Raw genomic sequence first — 25,356 nt, 5'->3', positions numbered from 1 at the left:
TACCCCCAGACCATCAGGCGCGACTAAACAAATAGTGACCAGGTGCTCATCAAAAAACCAAATGCGTTCTGTAATTTACTTAATCACCTATATACAATCAATAGTTTACTTTGTTTTTTAATGGAAGTATAATAATTTCGCGACAGAATGGCGACCTTCATGGAACAAATTCAGTAACGGACCTATAACTCTTTTGTATACGTGACGATGAACTACGAAGTGAAAATATGCTGTGCAGTAGTGGCTGCCATTTCACTGGGGCTCCTCCTACAAGTATGCTTCACTCTCCGTGGAAATCAAAGCATCTGATGCAAGCGGCACGTGAGGTTTATACTATGTTCGACGGAGTGTGTAAATTGGAGTAATCTTTCGGATGACGCCCATCTCAAAAGACACTAAAAACTGCACGTGAATATCCATATACAAGGTACGAGTATTTTTACTCTGTAAATAGGGCAAGTGTAACCTGCTTTCTTTACTAAGTGTTATAAGATCGAAATAATATGTGTCATTCAGAAATGACGGCACTTTTACTTGCGAAACGGTCATAGAAAAGATGCAACGACAGCAATCTATCACAAGTGAGTACCTGTAACATACAGAACGTTAAGTCACAGAAGCATAAAATGACAAAGGATTTTGCAGTACTGACACGTAACTCTACTATTTCCCCAACGTTTAGCTCATTCTGGTGGGGAATTCTTTATGTGACGTGTTTTCGACGACCCTTTCCATTGACGGCTAGTGAGAAGGTCGTCGTTCATATTACATGGGAGAATGCTTTATGGGCTGTAGCGTGACGTGAGGTCAACCTGGCGTCTATAGTGTATCGACCTCAAGAGGACGTGTTGTTGGTAGGGAATTTTTTTCAAGCCGAGCCAGTCGCAAGTCACGGAACCGTATACAAAGAAGATTCTCTGTCCATTTTTTAACTGCCGACGCTTTACCTGTAAAAATGAGGACAGCAGTCAGAAACTGCCTTTGTAATACGTAAATACCTCATCATACGTTAAATTCTCTTCCATCTTAGCATGTATGCACGCTCTCTCCTCCGAAATGTTCTCCACCCCTGTGTGAAGAATACTTGTGAAGCAAACTGCTAGGTGACAGGAGAAGCAATTTCCTTTCACCCTAATAATAGTCGGTACCAAGCTGTGTCGAAACCTGAAAGAACATGTCCTACCTCACAAAGTGGCAAAAAAGCAATCTGTACTACTCCTTGATTCTCAGTCATTAATATGCCAAACGTCATCAACAAATAGTTCTTATTAAGTAGCATTGATGAGAAACTGGCTAGGCGTGTGCGACTCCACAGCAAGCGAGATAAATAATACGATCTGGGTGAAAAACGGCGGAACTGATCGAATCCATTATAGCAACTAATGACTCGCAATTCACAAAATATAGCAAGTTTTTTCTTGCAGTTTGATGTGTCACCGGACCATATACTTAAATTACGATAGTTACAAATAAAAAAGTGAACTAACTGAAAGAATGATAACATACAAGTAAAGCTTTGTTGGCTTACCGCGTAATACCTGATTTGCAGTGAAAAGCTACGCGAATTACGGCGTTTCATACAGCTATAGACCGATTATCTGTATCACTAGTTTCGAAATTTTTAATAACCCGTCATTCTGCATGAAGGCAAATGAACTTCGATGGAAAGTAGTTAAAATTTTACGTCTTGTCTCGTTGTCTTCGCTTTCTTCTCGGTTCTGCTCTGCTCTTACTTGGTACAATAACTTTAGCACTATAAAAGTTTAGATCGTGATCCGTCGAATTTGTGATTAATAAATAATACTTTTTTTTTAAAATCACCTAGTTTATTTGAAGGACGATAAGTGCTTACTCTGAATAATTATGTGCCGCCTAGAGGTAGACCACACATATACGTCCGTCTACTGCCACACCAAGAAAGCCAGAGAGCGACATACTAGTCTGTAAGAATCTTCATTTGTTCAAAAAGAAAACAAAGTTAAACGAGAAATTTCTAAACATCGTGTCTTTGCTTAATTAGTATTGTGTAACTGAAAAGGTTTGGCCCTGGGGTCGTTCATCGTGTATAGGGACGACCGTAGAGGTTTATCAGTTGTTCATTAGAGATGAATTTCAGTGAGAGACAGGTATGATGGTAGAACTTAGGGGGTGCTCAATATCGTGTTGGAAGCGATAGGGAACGCGGCAGGCGTGTGCTAGGGAACACAGCAATGCTCGAGGCTCTTGCATCACTGAATTTCCGGATGTATCAGGCGCAGTTCCCCGAACAGCTGCCTATGGTGTATGATCATTGAGTTCCATTGGGTTCAACATTTGTCCAAGTATCTGCAACAGTTTCCTGTCCATAGGCAACGGCTACTCGTTTGATGCGGCGAACCAGTCACGAGTACACAATCTGATAAAATGTATCCGGACACCCTCTAATGCGGAGCTGACCATCAGATGCCACGTGAATCGCACCCATCAGTATAAAAGGAAGCGGGGATTATTGTGTTGTCAGAAGACAAACAGCAACACCAGAATGGGTTGTTCAGGAGATCCCAGTGACTTCGAATGTGGACTAGTCACTGGATGTCACCTGAGTAACAAAACTGTCAGGGATATTTCAGCGCTTCTAAATCTGCCAAAGTCGACTGTTGATGATGGCGAAGTCGAAACGCCAAGGAACAGCCACAGCTAAACAGAGGTCAGATACTTATATACTGAGGGACAAGGGCTGTCAAGCACTGTGCAGAATGCTTGTATAAAAATGTTCCACTTCGCAACGTTGAGGAATGTGATATATGTATCATTGGACAGTGGCACATTTTGGTGTGGAGCTAAGACAATGGCTAACGTGTTAATATGGTCCGAAGTGAATAGGTAAAGGAAGCCCTGTGCCTTGGCTTCCAACATCATGTGACACCTATTCTCCGGATTTGTTTCTGCCTGGGGTCGTCTCAGAAGTGAAGTACTTTTGATGATATGGCTGAAGATCAGAGGCATCGAGTTGTACAACCAGATCATGCTTTTCCAGGTGGAGCAGGGACACTTGAAACAATTCGAAACACACTGCAGAGACAACCTTGAGTGTCGCATTCAGATTTGAGGACGACAGCAATTAGTAACTTGTAACAGACTGAAGTATTTTGTCTCTTTTTGAGGTAGGTCGTGGGTGAAATTTGAGAGCAGTTAGGCTGTGATATACGTTTGCATTTCAGCACATACACTGATCAGCCAGAAACTTATGGCCACCATTTTTAGCCGTTATGTCCACCACTGGCACGGATAACAGCGTCGACACTTCGTGGCATACAAGCCCTGAGGCCTTGGTAGGTCGCTGGATGGAATTGCACACATCTGCACACACAAGTCACCTAATTACCGTAAATTCCGAGGAGAAACGTTTGATTGGGTTTAGATCTGGAGAGCTGGGGGGGGGGGGGCTCGGGGGGCAGCACATCAATCAGAACTAGCTGCTGTATTCCTTGAACCATTCCATCACTTTCCTCACCTTGTGACATGGCGCATCTTGTTGAAAAATTTCACTGTCGTCAGGAAACGTGGTTGCTATGAAGGGTTGCACGCGGTCTGCAACCAGTATACGATAGTCCTTGGCCACTGGACGCGTGGATACCCACGTGAATGTTTACCAAAGCATAATGGAATCGCCGCCAGCTTTTTTCCGTTTTCCAGTACAGTGTCAAGAAGCTGTTCACCTGGAAGACGACGGTTTCACGCCCTTCCATCGGAATGATGAAGAAGGTATCAAGAATCATCGGACTATGCAACGCTCTGCCACAGCCTCAACGTCCAGTGCCAATGGTCACATGCCCATTTCAGTCACAGTTGCCGATGTCATGGTGTTACCATTGGCACATGTGTGGGTCGTCTGCTGCAGAGGCACATCGGTAGAACTGTTGGGTGCACTGTGCGCTCACACACGCTTGTACTCTGTCCTGCTTCAAGCTTCATAGTAGTTGCGCCATAGTTCGCCGCCTGTTCTGTTTTACCAGTCTGCCCAGTCTACGACGTCCGACATTTGTAATGAGGGGTGGCCGACGAACCCCACGACGTCTGGGCGTGGTTTCACCTTGGTTCCGCCACGTGTTGAAGAAACTCACCGCATCACCCCTTGAAATGGTCGTGCCGATCCGCCGGGCCATTATAGTCTGCCTTTCGGTCAAACTCGGATAGATCGCGCGCCTTCCCCACTCTACACAAGGGCAGCACGCGAACTGATATTACATGCATTGTGGTAGCAGTCATTCCTCGTTGGGTGATCCTGCTATAGCCTGGACGGTTTTACATCGATGAGAGGGCTGGCTGACGAGTGCACGTAGTAACAAAGAACATTTTGTATTAAAGCAAGTGGCAGCCCATAACCATACATTCACAATTATGTCGTAAACTGGTCGTTGCAGGCCCATGTTTTCTTGATCCGCTTTGCATCTTTTATCGCGTTTGTTTTCGCTATTAATTATGTTAATCCCTGTATACAGTCCTATACTTTCATTGATAGCGTATTTTTGGGGCTAAAGAGGCTATTAATGCACGATGTTTGACCTCAGCTTGGCAATCACGACCAGCACCGAGTGGCCAACCGCTACAGCCCAGAGCTGGTGGACGGGATGAACATGCTGGTGACGCTGCTGCCGGGAACCGCCGTCACCTACAATGGAGAGGAGATCGGCATGGAGGACAACTACAACATGACGTGCGAGGTGGCTCAGGACCCACAGGGCTGCGCAGATAACGTCACACTGGGAAATTCCAGGGACCCAGAAAGGACGCCATTCCAGTGGGATGACTCTAAGAATGCAGGTACGAATGTTCTGAAACCTGTTTGGTTAAAGTGGTTTGTGGGAGAGGGTTGCATGGCATTGTTGGTTCCGAGAAGCTGCTAAGCCGCTTATTTGTAAGGAATAGTTTTCTTCGTGTAAATAATCACTTTTGTCTCACGAAGAGAAGGTATAACTGCCGTCTGGTTTCTGTACAAGCTGTAAGTAATGTTTCACTCTCTTTGTTTAATCCCTGGTACCTTCAGAATTTCAAGGAGTGTATTCAATCAAGGTTGTCAAAGGCTTTCTCGAAGTCTACAAATGCTTGAAACGTAGGTTTACTTTTCCTAAATCCATCTTGTAAGAGAGTTCGTAGATTCAGTATTACCTAGAGTGTTCCTACATTTCTCTGGAACCCAAACTCTCTTATCCCTAGATCGTCTTCTACCAGTTTTTTCATTCTTCTGTAAATAATTTGTGCCTGTGTTTTGCAACTGTTACTGATCAAACTGTTAGTTTAGTAATATTCTCACCTGTCAGCACTTGGTCTGCGTCATACAGCATGAACACCAGGTGGAATAGTTTCCTCCTGGCTGGCTCTCCCAAGGAGAATAGTAATGTCGTCTATTTCTAGACGTTCGCTGCGACTTAGATCTTTCAGTGCCCTATCAAATTCCTCTTTCAGTATCAAATCTTCCACCCTATCTTTCTTTCCCTGCCCGTTGAATAATATGGCTTTAAAGTTCATCTTCCTTTTATAGCCCTTCAAGAAACATAATAAACTGATAGTCATAAAATGAGCTGCTACAGAAGAACAAAACGGTTTGCGATCATTGTTGGCATGGAGGTAGATGGTACAACATATATGAAATAATTACGTTTTCAATTTTCAAGGACCAAAATTTATTGCGATACACAGCCACTACAAGTATCCAGACATCGCGGCGTGGAGTTGTACAGGTCTAGGATGTAGTTTTGGGATACTTGATACCGAAGTAGTCCTGTTACACTCCATCCCATGCCGCTTGCACCGTAGGGTATAGTTTCCGCGGATTGGTGGGTGCAGATGGAGTCCTGTTGGCACACCATACATTCTCGATTAGTGAAACATCAGGCCATAAGGTAGACTATCCTCAGATGCAAGGCCCGCTCGGGAGGTGGCAGCGGTGTGAGGACGAGCGTTGTCCCCTTGAAATAGGGCATGGGCGTGGGCGTTTACGAACTGCAGAGACACCAGTTGCAGGACCTCATCCACATACTGTGCTGCTATCACGGAGCCCGTTAGGAACACTAACGTTGAAGGGGCACTATAGGATATCACTTCCCACACCATCACACTAGGCAGGCAAGATGTCTGATGGGAGATCATAACCCGCTCTTGGTAAAGCTCTCCATCGTGCTTCCATACATGGACCCAGTGGCCATGGTCTCCAAGGCAGAAGTGGCAGTCGTCACTAAAGGCGACCCGCTGGCAGTTGGCTTGTCCCCATGACCGTCGTTCCGGCCGAGTCGGGGATGACACTGAGGGAATTGAGAATGGGTGTGGTGGGGGGCGAGTCGGGTATGACGCTGTGGGGGTTGTGAATGCGGGCGGGGGTCGAGTCGGGTATGACACTGTGGGGGTTGTGAATGGGGGTGGGTGGGCGAGTCGTGTATGACACTGTGGGGGTTGTGAATGGGGGTGGGTGGGCGAGTCGGGTATGACGCTGTGAGGGTTGTGAATGGGGGTGGGGGGGCGAGTCGGGCATGACGCTGGGGGGATTGTGAATGGGTGTGGGGGGGGCGAGTCGGGTATGACGCTGTGGGGGTTGTGAATGGGAGTGGGGGGCGAGTCGGGTATGACGCTGTGGGGGTTGTGAATGGGGGTGGGGGGGCGAGTCGGGTATGACGCTGTGGGGGTTGTGAATGGGGGTGGGGGGCCAGTCAGGTATGACGCTGTGGGGGTTGTGAATGGGGGTGGGGGGTGAGTCGGGTATGATGCTGTGGAGGTTGTGAATGGGGGTGGGGGGGCGAGTTGGATATGACGCTGTGGTGGTTGTGAATGGGGGTGGGGGGGCGAGTCAGGTATGACGCTGTGGGGGTTGTGAATGGGGGTGGGGGGGGGCGAGTCAGGTATGACGCTGTGGGGATTGTGAATGGGGGTGGGGGTGTAACAGTCGACGTGCTGCGAAACGTCCGACATACAGATGCTTGCCAATGGTACCGGCACTTACGGAATGTTGCCTAGGAGGAAGGACAGCTCGTTGAATCGTCCCTATCGTTGCCTTCAGATCTGCTCGCGTGTGGCGTATAATAATTCGGTGCTCTCTCTTTGGGGTGTGTGTCGGACGTGCAGATCCTATATGTCATGGATGTGTGCCTTCCTGTACCCATTACCACAGAAAACGGGCAACGGTGGTGTTTGTAGGAGCGGTGTCGTGCGTTTTACGACGGTAGGATCACCCAGTCACCCTCAATCTCACGATGTGGCCTCTCTTGAATCTGATAAACTCGCTGTTGAACGTGTCGTCTGGCTCCAGTGCACATGAAGGTGCTGTTACGTGCTGTTATACTAACCAACACGGCCGTTTGTGACCCTCTAATGTCAACGAGTGCGGAGTCACGGCCTCACCCATGCTCCCTGCGTGCGCATCTGACCGTGTAGAAGTAATCATTGACATAGCTGATTGTGTGCAACATACCCACCCAGTTGGCAATGGATCAGTCGGGATATTTTTTTTTTTTTTTTTGTGGTTTTAGGGCGCACAGCTACAGTGGTCATTAGCGCCCAGATCAGGCGGGTCGGGTCCTTCCGGCCCTACTCTTTTATGACGATCAGTGTATGTAACAGTCGTGATTTGACGGAATCAACAAAATCTGGAGACGGTGCCACTGATTTTGCTGGTATAGACGTCAAGGCGCGTGTTTAAGTGCGAGACTGCTGTGTCTTATGGAGGGCGCGTGTGTGTGCAGGCTTCAGCACGGCGGACGAGACGTGGCTGCCCGTCAATCCCAACTACCTGACTCTGAATGCGGCGCGGCAGGAATCCGCGGCTGGCCGCAGCCACCTCAAGACGTACCGCCTGCTGGCACAACTACGGCGAGATGACGAGTCCATCCACTACAGAAATGTCTCCGTCGCCAGCACCGGCAGTGTCTTCCTCTTCAGCAGGTACGTGAGCCCAGGGGGCAGTAGGTTTCACTAGCACGGTCCTACCTACTCTGTCGATTTGTTTTTTCATCTGTAGTTTGCATTGAAATTGCTTAGCAAGGCTTGCTTAACAAGGCTTTTTAAATCAGTGGTATACATTACCATGACAACTTTCTGGTAACAACTAATTTTATTTATTTATTTTTTGATCTGCATGATTATATTGTTTGGGATTTTACAGTAAGCAGTAGATTTGGTGTACCATTATACAGGCTGATTCAAAAAGAATGGTTTTCAGTTACATTTGTTTGTAAATAAAAACACCTTGTCTTGTTGCACTTTATTTTATTTTCCCAGAGGTGTTTCGCCTTTTTTCAATTTAAGTTATTATCAGTGAGGTCTATAATGATACAATTATGATACATGTTTGTTTTGACATGTATTATTCCTAGATTACAAAACAGTTCACCTCTCGCTTGTTACGCAAATAAGTGATTATTTACGGCTCTTCCTGCTTTCAATTGGCATCGGTATTAACTCTCATATGGTCACAAGTTGGTCGCACTGTGTTTAGAACATTTTTTTCCCACTTTTAACTTTGCATGCACTTTTTGTTTTGATGCACCGTCAGTCACCTGTGACTAATTTAGATGTAACACTAAAATTGACATAACTACTTTGCGTACACTGTGTATCTCTTCCGTACATACACATGTTCCCAACCTAACGAAGCACATGCTGAAAACTAACGTCTATTAATTTCTGTTACTGTTATATCCCTGTGTATGTGTGTGTGTGTGTGTGTGTGTGTGTGTGTGTGTGTGTGTGTGTGCGAGAGAGAGAGAGAGAGAAAGAGAAAGACCAAGAGAGAGAGAGAGAGAGAGAGAGAGAGAGAGACTATACACACATGGTTTTTTTTTTTTCATTTGACTTGAGTTTTGGTTTAAATGTTTTCTGGAGAGGTTCATGGATAAGTGAGTGGAAAAGCGTTGGCACGTATTGTTATTATTGTTGTTATCATTATTTTCATAATAGTCCTTTATTGTAACGTTACTCTATTATTTTATCTATTAGTGTAAACAATGAGCTGTTTCGTACATGTACTTGATCTTTCAACAGAGTTTTCTTTTCTGCTTTGGTTTTCTTATGTGATAATTTTCTTGCAGGGTTCAGTTGTTTATTACAGAGAAGCTGTCATTGAACAGAGAAATGTTCAAAGATTTATGTTCACATAGAAATTTTGACACACTCAACATGAGCACCGTGCGTTGGCTGAGAAACACCGAAACGGAAGACTATTTCATTCCACGTACGAATCAGCAGATCCCTGCTTATTGAATCGATAGCTTCAAGAACTCGATTTCTGAGGTCTTGTTGAGTAGGTGCCATGGCTGGGACAAAGACTCTGAACTTTATGCACTCTCACAGAATAAAAAACCCACAGGGTGTGACGTCTGGTGACTAAGGAGGTCATAGGGATGAACAAGATCTTTTCCACATCTTCCAAGATAACGCCGCACCTAAAAGTGAAAGTGAGGCAGGGTGCCGTCATGCATGAAAATGAAATTATTAGAATCTTCCGCTGTGTTCGAGCGGTTCTAGGCGCTGCTGCTACGGTCGCATGTTCGAATCCTACCTCGGGCATGGATTTGCGTGATGTCCTTAGGATAGTTACGTTTAAGTGGTTTTATGTCTAGGGGACTGATGACCTCAGATGTTAAGCCCATTAGTGCTTAGAGCCATTTGAACCATTAGTATCTTGGTGAAACTGAGGAAGCACCTAATTCTGCAAGATGCCGAGGTAACATTGCTATCGCAGTTTCCTCGGCAAAAACGGTAGGTCCATTAATTTTGTAAACAGGAACGGCACAAAAGACATACGCTTTCGCTAAGTCTCTCTTCATGTTCGACGACGACGCCAGGATTTTGTGAGCCCCAAATTTTTACATTTGGGTTGTTTACTTTACGCCATAGACGAAACATCGCTTCATCCGCATAGATGAGTCGTTCAGAAAAAGTGTCCACTGCCTTATCGTGGAGAACTGAAATGCAACATTTGTACCTTGTGTTATGGTTGCCGGGACAAAGTTTTACAGTGACTCCATCTTATAATGCTTAATATGCAGGCGTCGTTTCAGAAGACGCCACACCGTTGTTTGAGTAAGTTGAAGTTCCTGGCCTGCCCATCTTGTGGATTTTTCCGAGGGCTGCATTTGAAAGCATTTCGGATACGCTCGAGATTTTCATCAGACGTGCGTGGGCGACCAATGCTCTTCCCTTTGCATGCGCCACCAGCTTCCATGAAGTCTGTACGCCAGTCATAAATCTGCCTGTGCAGAGGTGGCTTCTTGCTGAACCGACGACGGAATGCACGTTACACTTGACAGTGGATTGACTGCACGCAATTTCGAAAACAAAATGATTTCTCTTCTGGTGCAGTAGCTATGTTGTACATACAAACAACAGCGCATCTGCGTCAAAACTTTGAACCTTCCTCTGTTCAGTGACACGCTTAATGCATTTCCATCTCTTATAAAAAACTGAAATGTGTTCTTTACTTTTCAGTCAACCTGTATTTCTATGTCACTTCAAGTTACATAATAACGACACTACATTTCAAATATTTTTATTACTACTGCTACTAGTACAATTATAATACTATGAAATCGCAAATGTGAGATTTGTGCAGTAAATAAGGTTACAAATGCTCTCGTTGATGTATAGATACTCCATACGAATACATTTTAAATTTTAAGAGGTATCCGTTGATGGATAAATTGTCGGCTGTTGAACTGCAAAGTGTAATAAGGCCTTTGCTCTTAAGGAAAACGAGCCTGAAGCAGTTCATTGCCACCAACGAAAGTTGACGGAATGAGTCCAATATCACGAGAACAGGCCTGATTTGGTCGCAGGAATTTGATAAAGGCAGACCAGATAGGCCAAACGAGGGAATCTCAGGGCAGCAAAGCGTAGCAGTTTCAGACTCGAAAGATGTTTCAAGCCAGCTGTAGCATTCTTGTGAGACATGCGTCACCGAAATTAACATCTTCTCTCCCAGTGGACTAGATATCGAGCACAACATATTGGAATACTCGAACACGTGTTCCTGTTGGATACTGTGAAATCTCTCACACTAGAATAAAGCCAAAGGGTTTGGATTATCTCTTCAGTAACTGAAATAAATGTTGAAATTGCCGGTCGGAGTGGCCGTGCGGCTCTAGGCGCTACAGTCTGGAGCCGAGCGACCGCTACGGTCGCAGGTTCGAATCCAGCCTCGGGCATGGATGTATGTGGTGTCATTAGCTTAGTTAGGTTTAATTAGTTCTAAGTTCTAGACGACTGATGACCTCAAGTCGCATAGTGCTCAGAGCCATTTTGTTGAAACTTCCTGGCTGATCAAAACTGTGTGCCGGACCTAGACTCGAACTCCGGACCGAAGGCAAAGGTCCCGAGTTCGAGACTCGGTCTGGCACACAGTTTTGATCAGCCAGGAAGTTTCATATCAGTGCACACTCCACTGCAGAGTGAAAATCTCCTTCTGGAAACAAATGTTGTTTCCTAAGGACCTATGAGTAGATAACACATACTTACTGCAAATTCCCGGTATTGCCTAGCACATTTTGAGACATATTTCCTTTCTGCGTGACGAACAAGTGCACATGTGTTGTTACTGAGATGACAATGCAGCTGGTACACTTAAATACTGTAAACATACTGTCTCAATTTCGCTCTAGATGTAGAGTATGTTCAGTCAAGTGTAGCTCTTTCAGTAGAAGAGTGAAGTACTGATCACAGATAGAGTCCATATTACGTCCAATTTCGAAGGAAACATACATATAGCAGACAAATGGATCTCCAAACCAGCTACCGATGTAACTGTATACATTTATACTAGTCTAGTTCATTTAATATTGGAATTTCATTCAGAGCTGATGATACCTTGAATATTTTCCGATTTTCATAAACACATCTGTATGCAGGTAGTATTACAAACCTGTAAGTAAAAATAAATACATCAGAATTATTCATGCTAAATACTGTATCCGTTCTTTCTCCCATGGGTGAAGTCTATGGTAAGGTATGTGACATCAGGATCCAAACATCTGTCTCCCGTTACAGGTCACAGAACGGCACTGCCACGACAGTCGTGGCGCTGAACGTAGGGTCTGAGGAGGAGACTGTGGACATCATTGAGTCAATGGCGGACGTCGACCTACCTATAATTCTCAGTGTGTACGCGTCCAGCGTCAACAGCGAACTGGATGAAGGGTGAGTTATTGGGCCTGACTGCTGCTTTGCAAGTAAACTGTGAAAATTTCTTCAGGGCATCCATTATTTTGTAAATAATTTTTCTGGGCAACTGATCTGATCTAAACAGCCAGAAGTCCCCTGGAGATACCGCGACATCCCCTACTGCAGCGGCCTTCCGACAGCCACCTCAGTCAGCTCATACAGAAGAAAAGAATAGATTATTTTAATGCTTATATCCCTTAGATGAGGTACGACTTATAAACGTTATATGTGAACTATAGATGAATGTTGCATAAGAAGACGAAAGAAGAAGAAGGACGCGCCACGAAGGACGGAAATCTATTGATGTGATGTATATGAACAGACAAACATACGATTACAGTTTCAGAAACATTGATTGACTTCTAACGGTCAGTGCCCGGAAATCAGGGCCCTTTTTCTGGCACTGGACACCTATGTCTGACGAGTCTATATCATGCTATTAATGTGTCGAATGCACCAATGGCCCATTGAGTCTTTTAATCCACAGTGTCTGCAGGGTGTAGTCCATGCTGCAGGTGACATACGCTGTGGATACTCTCTTCTTCCGAAATGAGAACAGTCATTTCACAGACTTGCAAGCATGCAATTCTGACGAACACCCAGGCACCGTATCACGTCTTGACAGGTCCACAAAATCGTCCCACAGAAAATGCATAGAAAATGTCTGGTACTGTTTGGAACACTGGGTGGAACGTAGTAGTCGTCATCCCTACAGTGTGGTAGCTATACAGGATGTAATTATCAACGAGTGGTTTTAGCTGGACGCAGCACAATGAAGAATCTTTCTTGATTCCCTTCCCCGTGGAGTGTAGGCGATTACCAACGCTAGACGCTATGTTGTACGGTAACAGAGTGATGTCTCCTCGGAGTGCCTTTTTTGTTTTTGCGAATGTTTCCTGAAATATTTCAGGTTTTTACTAAGATCGTACCGTTCCATATGTTATAAAACTATTTACCTAAAGAGCGGAATGCTTGTCCCTCTTACATACAGTACCTCCCTTACCACCACCAATTTGGGGCGAAGGATGTAAGCAACAAAAGAGGAAAACTAAACAAAATTAAACAGTGTCAATTTACAGCGTGATTCAGTTACCTCTAACACTGGGTTTTATGTAACCTGCAACGCCTTCAAATACCGCGTGCATTCTTTCTATGCTACATTCAAACTACACTCCTGGAAATGGAAAAAAGAACACATTGACACCGGTGTGTCAGACCCACCATACTTGCTCCGGACACTGCGAGAGGGCAGTACAAGCAATGATCACACGCAAGGCACAGCGGACACATCAGGAATCGCGGTGTTGGCCGTCGAATGGCGCTAGCTGCGCAGCATTTGTGCACCGCCGCCGTCAGTGTCAGCCAGTTTGTCATGGCATACGGAGCTCCATCGCAGTCTTTAACACTGGTAGCATGCCGCGACAGCGTGGACGTGAACCGTATGTGCAGTTGACGGACTTTGAGCGAGGGCGTATAGTGGGCAGGCGGGAGGCCGGGTGGACGTACCGCCGAATTGCTCAACACGTGGGGCGTGAGGTCTCCACAGTACATCGATGTTGTCGCCAGTGGTCGGCGGAAGGTGCACGTGCCCGTCGACCTGGGACCGGACCGCAGCCACGCACGGATGCACGCCAAGACCGTAGGATCCTACGCAGTGCCGTAGGGGACCGCACCGCCACTTCCCAGCAAATTAGGGACACTGTTGCTCCTGGGGTATCGGCGAGGACCATTCGCAACCGTCTCCATGAAGCTGGGCTACGGTCCCGCACACCGTTAGGCCGTCTTTCGCTCACGCCCCAACATCGTGCAGCCCGCCTCCAGTGGTGTCGCGACAGGCGTGAATGGAGGGACGAATGGAGACGTGTCGTCTTCAGCGATGAGAGTCGCTTCTGCCTTGGTGCCAATGATGGTCGTATGCGTGTTTGGCGCCGTGCAGGTGAGCGCCACAATCAGGACTGCATACGACCGAGGCACACAGGGCCAACACCCGGCAAAATGGTGTGGGGAGCGATCTCCTACACTGGCCGTACACCACTGGTGATCGTCGAGGGGACACTGAATAGTGCACGGTACATCCAAACCGTCATCGAACCCATCGTTCTACCATTCCTAGACCGGCAAGGGAACTTGCTGTTCCAACAGGACAATGCACGTCCGCATGTATCCCGTGCCACCCAACGTGCTCTAGAAGGTGTAAGTCAACTACCCTGGCCAGCAAGATCTCCGGATCTGTCCCCCACTGAGCATGTTTGGGACTGGATGAAGCGTCGTCTCACGCGGTCTGCACGTCCAGCACGAACGCTGGTCCAACTGAGGCGCCAGGTGGAAATGGCATGGCAAGCCGTTCCACAGGACTACATCCAGCATCTCTACGATCGTCTCCATGGGAGAATAGCAGCCTGCATTGCTGCGAAAGGTGGATATACACTGTACTAGTGCCGACATTGTGCATGCTGTGTTGCCTGTGTCTATGTGCCTGTGGTTCTGTCAGTGTGATCATGTGATGTATCTGACCCCAGGAATGTGTCAATAAAGTTTCCCCTTCCTGGGACAATGAATTCACGGTGTTCTTATTTCAATTTCCAGGAGTGTATTAGACCTAAGAAAAAATGAACAGGATTTTTTGTAGGAAATTTAATGTGGTTACATTTTGTGTGGGATGCGTTTTGGCTACAAGCCGTAGTTTTCGAATTACTCAAGGAAAACCCACAAAAGTATGATTCAAACATGTTTAACCTGAATAATTCGATAACAGTGGCCTCCAGCAGAAACGTATACCAATACAAAATTTAACGACATTAAAATTCCGAGAAAAAGATTCTGTTCATTTTTTAGTTTGCACATAATGAGTTAGACAATACGAAAATCTTACGTTTGGTATTTGAAGGCACTGCGTGCTACATTAAAACCCAGCGTTAGGGACAGGTGAATCACAATGTATAATGAAACTAAGACTGGCTAATCCATCACTTACGCTGCAGAAGTGTTGAAAATGTACAGCGCACTGAGAGGAAATTATAATGTAAACAATAGTTTCAACGTGTTCAACTCAGGATTCGCGTTTCTGTTATAATGTATGTGGCATTCATAACTTATTTCCGTATCACATTTTCATCAAAGAACGGAGAAAGAAAGGGAAACATCTGGTAACAAGGGAAGTTATACTAAACAGCCTGGATGGTGCCTACAGCAAACTGGATGAGTGGTCCCAAGTCAAGGGAAACGCCAAAAGAAAACTTAACAGAGTGACTTCTGGCTGAAACACACCCTCGACACTCAGTGAGTTAACCGTCTCTTTGGGCCATCGGTGCACTTAATGCCTCACTTCATATGAAAAGAGGCAAAATCTCGACTCGTCTGATTACACTATAAGTTTCCATCAGCTACTGTCCAGTTTCTGGGTTTTTCCCATTGAAGGCGTGCAGCTTTATATTCTCGCATGTATTAATGTCCTCTGGAGGCAGTTCCCTTCGCAATGTTCGCTCGGGAAATGATTGAAATGTACCTGCATACACTGAGAGCAACATTTCTTATCGGTTGGAAACTGACTGTCATTGACAAGGAGTGGCACTCGTCTTCGATCAGTATCAGTTAGGATCTCTTTACGAACACTGTTCTTAAGCCACGTTTTATAGCTACCAGTATTCTTTGCTACCAGCATTCTTTGTAGACACTTGGGACACACAGCACTCATACCAACAAATCAGGCAGCTTCGTTCACAGTGTGGTCAGAGACAGGTCCAAACATGATAGCTCGTTCTGTTAATCTGTCATGTATCAACGTCGACCCGTAGTGCTGCACTGATTCCAGGTAACCGATCGGAATACAACATCACAGCCATGATACAGGTCAGTGGTAGAGGATCAAATAATCTCCTGGTGCCATTTCTACACCATCGACAGCACTCTAAATTGATTAGTGTTTTGGTTTAAGAGTGTGACTAATACACTCCTGGAAATGGAAAAAAGAACACATTGACACCGGTGTGTCAGACCCACCATACTTGCTCCGGACACTGCGAGAGGGCTGTACAAGCAATGATCACACGCACGGCACAGCGGACACACCAGGAACCGCGGTGTTGGCCGTCGAATGGCGCTAGCTGCGCAGCATTTGTGCACCGCCGCCGTCAGTGTCAGCCAGTTTGCCGTGGCATACGGAGCTCCATCGCAGTCTTTAACACTGGTAGCATGCCGCGACAGCGTGGACGTGAACCGTATGTGCAGTTGACGGACTTTGAGCGAGGGCGTATAGTGGGCATGCGGGAGGCCGGGTGGACGTACCGCCGAATTGCTCAACACGTGGGGCGTGAGGTCTCCACAGTACATCGATGTTGTCGCCAGTGGTCGGCGGAAGGTGCACGTGCCCGTCGACCTGGGACCGGACCGCAGCCACGCACGGATGCACGCCAAGACCGTAGGATCCTACGCAGTGCCGTAGGAGACCGCACCGCCACTTCCCAGCAAATTAGGGACACTGGGGTATCGGCGAGGACCATTCGCAACCGTCTCCATGAAGCTGGGCTACGGTCCCGCACACCGTCAGGCCGTCTTCCGCTCACCCCCCAACATCGTGCAGCCCGCCTCCAGTGGTATCGCGACAGGCGTGAATGGAGGGACGAATGGAGACGTGTCGTCTTCAGCGATGAGAGTCGCTTCTGTCTTGGTGCCAATGATGGTCGTATGCGTGTTTGGCGCCGTGCAGGTGAGCGCCACAATCAGGACTGCAGACGACCGAGGCACACAGGGCCAACACCCGGCATCATGGTGTGGGGAGCGATCTCCTACACTGGCCGTACACCACTGGTGATCGTCGAGGGGACACTGAATAGTGCACGGTACATCCAAACCGTCATCGAACCCATCATTCTACCATTCCTAGACCGGCAAGGGAACTTGCTGTTCCAACAGGACAATGCACGTCCGCATGTATCCCGTGCCACCCAATGTGCTCTAGAAGGTGTAAGTCAACTACCCTGGCCAGCAAGATCTCCGGATCTGTCCCCCATTGAGCATGTTTGGGACTGGATGAAGCGTCGTCTCACGCGGTCTGCACGTCCAGCACGAACGCTGGTCCAACTGAGGCGCCAGGTGGAAATGGCATGGCAAGCCGTTCCACAGGACTACATCCAGCATCTCTACGATCGTCTCCATGGGAGAATAGCAGCCTGCATTGCTGCGAAAGGTGGATATACACTGTACTAGTGCCGACATTGTGCATGCTCTGTTGCCTGTGTCTATGTGCCTGTGGTTCTGTCAGTGTGATCGTGTGATGTATCTGTCCCCAGGAATGTGTCAATAAAGTTTCCCCTTCCTGGGACAATGAATTCACGGTGTTCTTATTTCAATTTCCAGGAGTGTATTTTATCTGATGAATCTATGTTTAGGATTGTTGTAAGGTCATTTTCATTGGTAATACTAAAACATTTCTCTATTGACTTCCTTTCCCGCTTTAAAGTCGAAAATGTGACGTAGAAAAGGATGAAGATATTAAAGCAGTGCACATTCACTGAAGCTGGGAAAGAAGAATTGGGATAATGTGAGTTATAATTTTTGTAGATCATGCATCTGGATAGAGGTGTGTGGAAGGCTGTAATGTGAAGGTATGGATAGCAGAACAAACACTGGTAGCAGTTAAATCTGTAAAATATCTGGGAGTATGCGTACAGAACAATTTCAAGTGGAATGATCACATAAAATTAATAGTTGGTAAGGCGGGTGCCAGGTTGAGATTCATTGGGAGAGTCCTTAGAACATGTAGTCCATCCACAAAGGAGGTGGCTTACAAAACACTCGTTCGACCTATAATTGCTCATCAGTGTGGGATCCGTACCAGGTCGCGTTGACAGAGGAGGTAGAGAAGATCCAAAGAAGAGCGGCGCGTTTCGTCACTGGGTTATTTGGTAAGCGTGATAGCGTTACGGAGATGTTTAGCAAACTCAGGTGGCAGACTCTGCAAAAGAGGTTCTCTGCATCGCGCTGTAGCTTGCTGTCCAGGTTTCGAGAGGGTGCGTTTCTGGATGAGGTATCGAATATATTGCTTCCCCCTACTTATACCTCCCGAGGAGATCACGAATGTAAAATTAGAGAGATTCGAGTGCCCACGGAGGCTTTCCGGCAGTCGTTCTTCCCGCGAACCATACGCGACTGGAACAGGAAAGGGAGGTAATGACAGTGGCACGTAAAGTGCCGTGCGCCACACACCGTTGGGTGGCTTGCGGAGTGTAAATGTAGATGCAGATGTAGACTATGGGAGTTGGGTTGGGGGGACGAGGCGAGTGGATAGTAGGAAACAGAAATGGAGAAGAGTACTGGGGTTCATGTCGTGATATTGTGCAAGGAAGTAAGAAATAAACAATGCCGGGTGGTGAGAGAGGAAGAGGTTTGGTGAGGTCTGATATGGGGTAGCATAGGAAGGAAAGAATTAGAGCTGACAAGAACAAATATAGGAGTTCAGTGTCTGGAAGAAAGAGTCAGTGGAAGTTTCATTAGACGAGTGCAAAGTGTGTGTGTGTGTGTGTGTGTGTGTACATGTAGCATAGCTGAATGTATGAGAATACCGTTGGAGCATCATGTCTCTACTTAGATATCAGAGAGGGAAACAGAGGGTTGTTGAAGTCTAGTTTTGTGAATAGTGTTAGGAATACGGAGGGGGTCATTTTTGGTAGGAAGGCGTAGGAATTTGATGGGGTGGTAAAGGATTCATTTGGGAGATGATAATCAGATGCAGAAGGCAAGAATGAGTGCACGGAGTCCAAAGATTTAGTTGTAGTGATATAATTTTGAAACAGAGGATGTTTGACAACATTGACGTACGAGAGGAACGACCCCATCTTCAAAGGATCGAACTACTAGCATAAAACAGTTTCAAACATCTGATTACTTAACAAATGAGAACGTCGATTACTTTGCTAATGAGTTAGTATGTTAAATACCTGACGTTAAGCATGTAAGTGAGAAAAAGTTTAACACAGGTTTGAATTTATGTTAAAAGTTTCCTGGAAGTCGTTAAGTACTCCAGTTATCAAACAATGGATGAGTATAGTCCGGGTAATTTTTGCTCTGTTTTAAGGAAAAGCTAGATTTTCAAATATCTAAACATTTAAAATGTCGTACCTCCTCAACTGTGTCGCACAGTGACATAATTTTGCAATTTCATTCAGTGATATATGTGGATACGTTCTGAAAAATGTGTCGCGAATAGAGTTAGTAGCAAACTGGAACGTCATGTCTGATACTGAAATTTTACTGCATGAACAGAGAATATGTAGTAAGCGAAACATTTTTTTCCTTTCATCGTTTTGTGGGCATTGTCAACTGGGAAAAAATCCTTAAAGACTTGCAATTATGTGTAACGTTTGTTCGAAGTAGCTAAGCCCTCTCATTCTCAAACACTGGATAAATATAGTCTGCATAATATGCGCACGTTCAGTATCTCTGTCTCAAGACGTATACACAGTGCCTAACTGTAATATTTGTCTGTTTTGAACCTTAAACATAAGATTACACATCATGTTCACTCCAGATCCACTACCGAAAAATATGTTTATCTATCTAATATTTCTATTACATCAAATCATTTGACCAAGAAGCTTAAGAAGATGTAATTCTTTTCAAAAACTATGGGCTAGATTTTCCAAAAAAAGATGTCTCATACGAAGGACTGGCATACAAAGCAAGCAAACAATAAAAACTGAGTTGGGTGATACACTTATTTCATTTTTTGTAAACTTGTAATGAAAAGGAAACCAGTACACAGAAATCATTTAATTACATCATGGTACTTGGAGAAATAGTTATACTTTTATGAAGAGTATATTTTCTGCGTTCTAGGACAACCAAGCCATGACATCTTAATAGATAGTGCAAAAAATACCTTTATTTCTTCTGTTGTTGAGTCTAGTAACTTGTCAGTACATACAAATGACAATTGATTTACAACTGTGGAGCTCAAAAATTTCTGATGTGATGTATTTTCTGACGTACTGGTGTAGTTGGTCGTCTTTTTCTTCTCAAACTGCTTCCTCCATAGCTGCAGCAGGCGGCAAGGGCTCAAGCACTTCTGTATGACGCCAAGCAGGTTTATTTTCTCGTTGTGGCAGAAGTAATTGTGGATCCATTACGTATGAGTCGCTATTTGATCACAAAACTACATATCCTACGTCAGAAGTTGGGAGAAAGATCTCATCATCACTTGACATTTCGTAGAATTCTGACAGATTACCATCAATGCCAAAAGGCTTATCAAGTTCAAAAGTCATATTATGTTCTTAAAAAAGGAATTTTGTTAACTAGTTTATCTCCAATAAAGTCATTAGTCTTTTATTATTACTGATATTATTCTCTGAAGAGCCAAATAAACTGGCACCCCTGCCTAATATCATGTATTGCGCCCGCGAGCACGCAAAAGGGCCGCAACACGACATCGCATGGACTCGACTAATGTCTGAAGTAGTGCTGGAGGGAATTGACGCCATGAATCCTGCAGGTCTGTCCACAAATCCGTAAGAATACGAGATGTGGAAATCTATTCTGAACAACACGTTGCAAGTCATCCCAGATATGCTCAATAATGTTCATGTCTGGAGAGTTTGGTGGCCAGCAGAAGTGTTTAAACTCAGAATGTTCCTGGAGCCATTCTGTATCAATTCTGGACGTGTAGATTGTCGCACTGCTCTTTTTGAATTGCCGAAGTTCGTCGGAATTCACAGTGGAGATGAATGGATGCCGGTGATCAGACAGGATGCTTACGTACGTGATCTTTCAGAGCCATATCTGGGCGTATCGGGGATACCCTACTACTCCAACTGCACACGCCCCACACCATTACAGAGCCTCCACCAGCTGAACAGTACCCTGCTGACATCAAGGGTCCATGGGTTCATGAGGTTGTCTCCATATCCGTACACGTCCATCCGCTCGATAAAATTTGAAACGATACTCGCTCGAACAGGTAACATGTTTCCAGTCATCAACAGTCCAATGTTGATGTTGACGGGCCAGGCAGGGCGTAAAGCTTTGTCTCGTGCAGTCACCAAGGGTACAGGAGTGTGCCTTCAGCTCTGAAAGCCCATGTCGCTGATGTTTCGTTGAATGGTTCGCACGCTGACACTTGTTGATGGCCCAGCATTGAAATCTGCAGCAATTTGCGGTAGGGTTGCACTTCTGTCAAATTGAACGACTCTCTTCACTCACTTGTTGATGGCCCAGTAATTTATGGAAGGGTTGCACTTCTGTAACGTTGAACGATTCTATTCAGTAGTCTTTCGTCCCGTTCTGGCAGAATCTTTCTCCGGCTGCAACGACGTCGGAGATTTGATGTTTCACCGGATTCCTGATATTCACTGGACACTGGTGAAATGGTCGTAAGGGAAAATCCCCACTTCATCGCTAGGTCGGAGATGCTGTGTCCCATCGCTCGTGCGCCGACTATAACACCACGTTCAAACTCACTTAAGTCGTGATAACTTGCCACTGTAGCAGCAGTAACCGATTTAACATCTGTGCCAGACACTTGTTTTCTTATATAAGCATTGCCGACCGCAGCGCCGTATTTTGTTTATATCACTGTATTTGAATATGCATGCCTATAACAGTTTCTTTGGCGCTTCACTGTAATGTTGTTGTTTTACCTATTTCACATATTATCAGTCGCAGACAGCCAAATATGTCAAAACTGACACCAAATTACTGAAGAATGTTTGCGAATGGAAAAACGTTTTTACGAGATACAAAGCCACTCTGTCACATAGGACACACGCGTGACCCCCGTGGAGCAAAATATTGGTAAGTGCTCTCTTAGCGCTAAAGTATGTAGATAGAGTCTGTTATTAACAATCTGTTGATAATAAACCGGAATGACTAAATGAATAAAAATACACACTTGCGGAATATCGGCATCGTTTTGCTGTTTTCCGCTGCGGACGTATGGGGAGCAATAGTTGACGTTTATAACTGACCACTCAGAAAGCTAAAACTTGCAGTGGTAGGTCGTGATAGATTATGGAGTGTGATCAAACTATTGGCATGTGTATCTTTCCATTAGGTGGATTCTGTACGCAGGCAATAGTTATCAGATTCCTGTGTCGTTTACAACACGCGGGAATGGAAGCAGTTAATGAATTGGCTATGAGTGCATTTCAGACTTTAAAGATTCGGTCAATAAATAAATGAAATGTAAAAAATCAAATTTTTGTTGTCCCTGAAAGCCGTTAGATAGGGAATCTGCAAGTGGGGTTGTACCTCAGGTTAATAGTTTATTAACACAGATAATCTCTTTAGGGCTTCTGTTTGACCGTTTCGAGGTACGATTCACATATTAGTTGACTGTCGCTGCATAATTTGTCTCGAACGAGAAATCCTGTGCCGGCACAGTCAAGGGAAGAGAATTCCCTGTCAAATCGGCTTGAAAATTGCAACACTCTGCGGAGACGCTGTACCTGGTCACCAGGTGAATGACATAAGGACCTTTGCGGGAGGTCACCGGCCGAACATTGAATTGCTGCTGTTAAATTCGCGTGACTGGCGCAGCGTTCGATGCCGTAGCCTTGTTCTGCAGCCTAGCGTAACGAGCTGCGTTGATCAGTATGTATGGGATATCAGCTGTGAAACACGCAATGCAGGCGGCCTCTGCGTACACCTCAGATGCGAAAATAGCGCCTCATCCCCGCTTTCCCTTACATTACTTGGTATTTGCATTTGGGCTGTTTATGAAGTGCGTATGCGTGCGTAGTGCTCATAGGAGTAACTGCATATAGGACGCACTGTTTCACCATGCCATCTCACCTCGCATGACTCAGGTCTATTAATCAGGCCTGGAATAGCTACCGCCACCCTATCAAGCGATGTACCTCGTTCATACGTCAGTTACAAAGATCTTCGAATCTTCCGAGCGTTCACTTTACAGCTTCTCATTACGTACCTGGGGTACTCAAAATGTTGCAGCCAATTGATAATGTGGAGATGGGCTGTGCTGTTGTGTTTCGACTTTTCTAACGGCGTACTGCTGTACTGGGACGGGAGGATTTCAGTGTGTGCCAGAACCGCAAGAAGCCATAGAAAATGACACTACTGTTCAGAAAACCATTGCTTTTGCTAGCCGAGTGCTAACAAAATCTGAAAAAAATTATTCCGTTACTGAATTAGAAGCTTTAGCGATCGTTTGGGCATTTAACAAATTCCGTTTCTTTCTTTCTGGTAAGCACGTAAAAGTATACAGTCATCATCGTGCATTACAATTTCTTATGTCTTCAAAATTAAATCATGACAGGTTAAAACGTTGGGCATTGTTTCTGCAAGAATTCCGCTTCACAATAGTCTACATTCCCGGCAAGGAGAACATTGTTGCGGACGCGCTGTCACGCGCACCGGCTGGGCTTGAGAAAAGTAACACAGAAGGCAACCTCGAGAAAAATTTCAGTATTCTTTACATTCAGAAAGTCGCCTTTGAAAACTTCATCACCACATCTTTAAAGGACATTGCTCATGAACAAGATAAAGATCCGATTTGGAAAGACATAAAAAGTAAGTGGCATGAAAAGACACGCACTCAGATTCGGCATTATTACCTGGTTAGAAACAACATACTCTTCAAACGCTGCACTGTTGATGACAAGCTATGGGTACTTTGCATTCCAGACGATTTTTTTAATAAGCTCATTTGGTACATTCATCTCAGCTACGCACATTTTGGTCCACGAAAATGTTATCATATTCTTCGAACGACTTGTTATTTTAACAATATGGAAAAGCGAATTCGAAGAGTCTTGTCTATTTGTAAACTTCGTCAAAAGGCGAAACCATCTACTATCTCACATCGTGCTCCGTTGTTTCCTATTATTCCTTCTAAATTAAAAGAATTTGCTGCTGTTTATCTCTTGGGACCCCTTGTCAGAACATCGAATGGATTTTCGTACGTTCTAGCCGCTGTTGAACTTACTTCAAAATTTGTTTCTTTCACTCCGTTACGTAAAGCCACTGGACGGTCTGTATCCAACGCCTTTGTTAAAAATTTCTTACGTGAAGTTGGACACGTTAGTAAAGTCATTTCAGATAACGGACCGCAATTCAGATCTGCTGTTTGGTCACGCATGCTCCGGAATCATAAAATCAAACCTGTTTTTATTTCATTGTACTCACCACATTGTAACCCGTCTGAACGGATTATGAAAGAAAGAAATAAGCTTTGCAGACTTTATTGTCACAGAAAGCATCAGCATTGGGACAGATATTTACACTTATTTCAAAACGTGCTGAATGAAATGCCTCATGACTCCACTGCTTTACCACCTACTCTTGTACTGAAGAATGAAGAACCACCGAACAGAATCAGAGAGCTTGTACCTTTCCCGAATACACGTAAACTTCGACACAAAGACACAATTGATTTGGCTCTTAAAAATATAAAATCTGCAGCAGACAAAAGGAGAAAACTACACGGTAAAGCAAATGCAAAGAAATTGTATATTGGTCAGAAAGTTCTCATTAAAGCTCATTCATTGTCACATAAGAAGAAATACTTGAGTCACAAATTCTTTCTAGTTTACGATGGACCTTACAGAATCCGACGTATACCACATGATAATTGCGTTGAAGTTGAAACTCTGCGTACTAGGAAGAGTAAAGGTTTACACCACATTTCACATGTAAAACCGTTTATTGAAAGATAATCTGCTTTTAACTTTGTCTTTGCCATAAAACGTTTCACTTCTCATTACTAGTATGCTTTAGAAACTGTTACCATGCAACAATGTTTAAAGTTAAATATCCAGTCAAGAACCAAGAGAACTTATTTAAACAGAAATTACGAATGCATTGTTATTGTGAACAGACGTCACAGTGTTATTGTGTGTGTGCATTCTTGCTTGTTAGTTGCACGATTACGTAACGACTATAAGTCTCACATACTTAGAACATTTACCAGTACTGCTAATGAGATTCTAATGCAACATTTTGGTTTACTGGAAAATACATTTGGGATTTAAAGTACTTTCTGTGAGATTAAAGATGACTTAGTATTTGGTTTCTTTGACAGCTACACGGTTATATCACGACGCTACTAATGTGTGACACAATTTACATTGTTGCTTTTGCGGTGTATCTGTTTTATATCTGCACAGTTTTTCTGAATTCTTCTGGAAAGCAAAAAATGTTTTATTAGTAACTTTCGTGGTA

At 44.9% G+C, this 25,356-nt stretch overlaps 1 protein-coding gene across 1 annotated transcript in view; it reads left to right on the top strand.

The window, feature by feature from the left end:
* LOC126165291 (uncharacterized) overlaps nt 1-25,356 on the top strand; it is a 380,023-nt gene that overhangs the window by 342,602 nt on the left and 12,065 nt on the right. Inside the window, exons 27-29 of the mRNA XM_049920310.1 lie at nt 4,551-4,803; nt 7,713-7,911; nt 12,010-12,159. Of these exons, the coding sequence (XP_049776267.1) occupies nt 4,551-4,803; nt 7,713-7,911; nt 12,010-12,159 (602 nt within the window). The remainder of the gene's footprint in view (nt 1-4,550; nt 4,804-7,712; nt 7,912-12,009; nt 12,160-25,356) is intronic.

Source organism: Schistocerca cancellata, chromosome 1, assembly GCF_023864275.1.
Source record: "Schistocerca cancellata isolate TAMUIC-IGC-003103 chromosome 1, iqSchCanc2.1, whole genome shotgun sequence".
NCBI classification, from domain to species: domain Eukaryota; kingdom Metazoa; phylum Arthropoda; class Insecta; order Orthoptera; family Acrididae; genus Schistocerca; species Schistocerca cancellata.
Note: the sequence above shows the minus strand (reverse complement) of the source record. Positions and strands in the feature narration are given on the sequence as shown.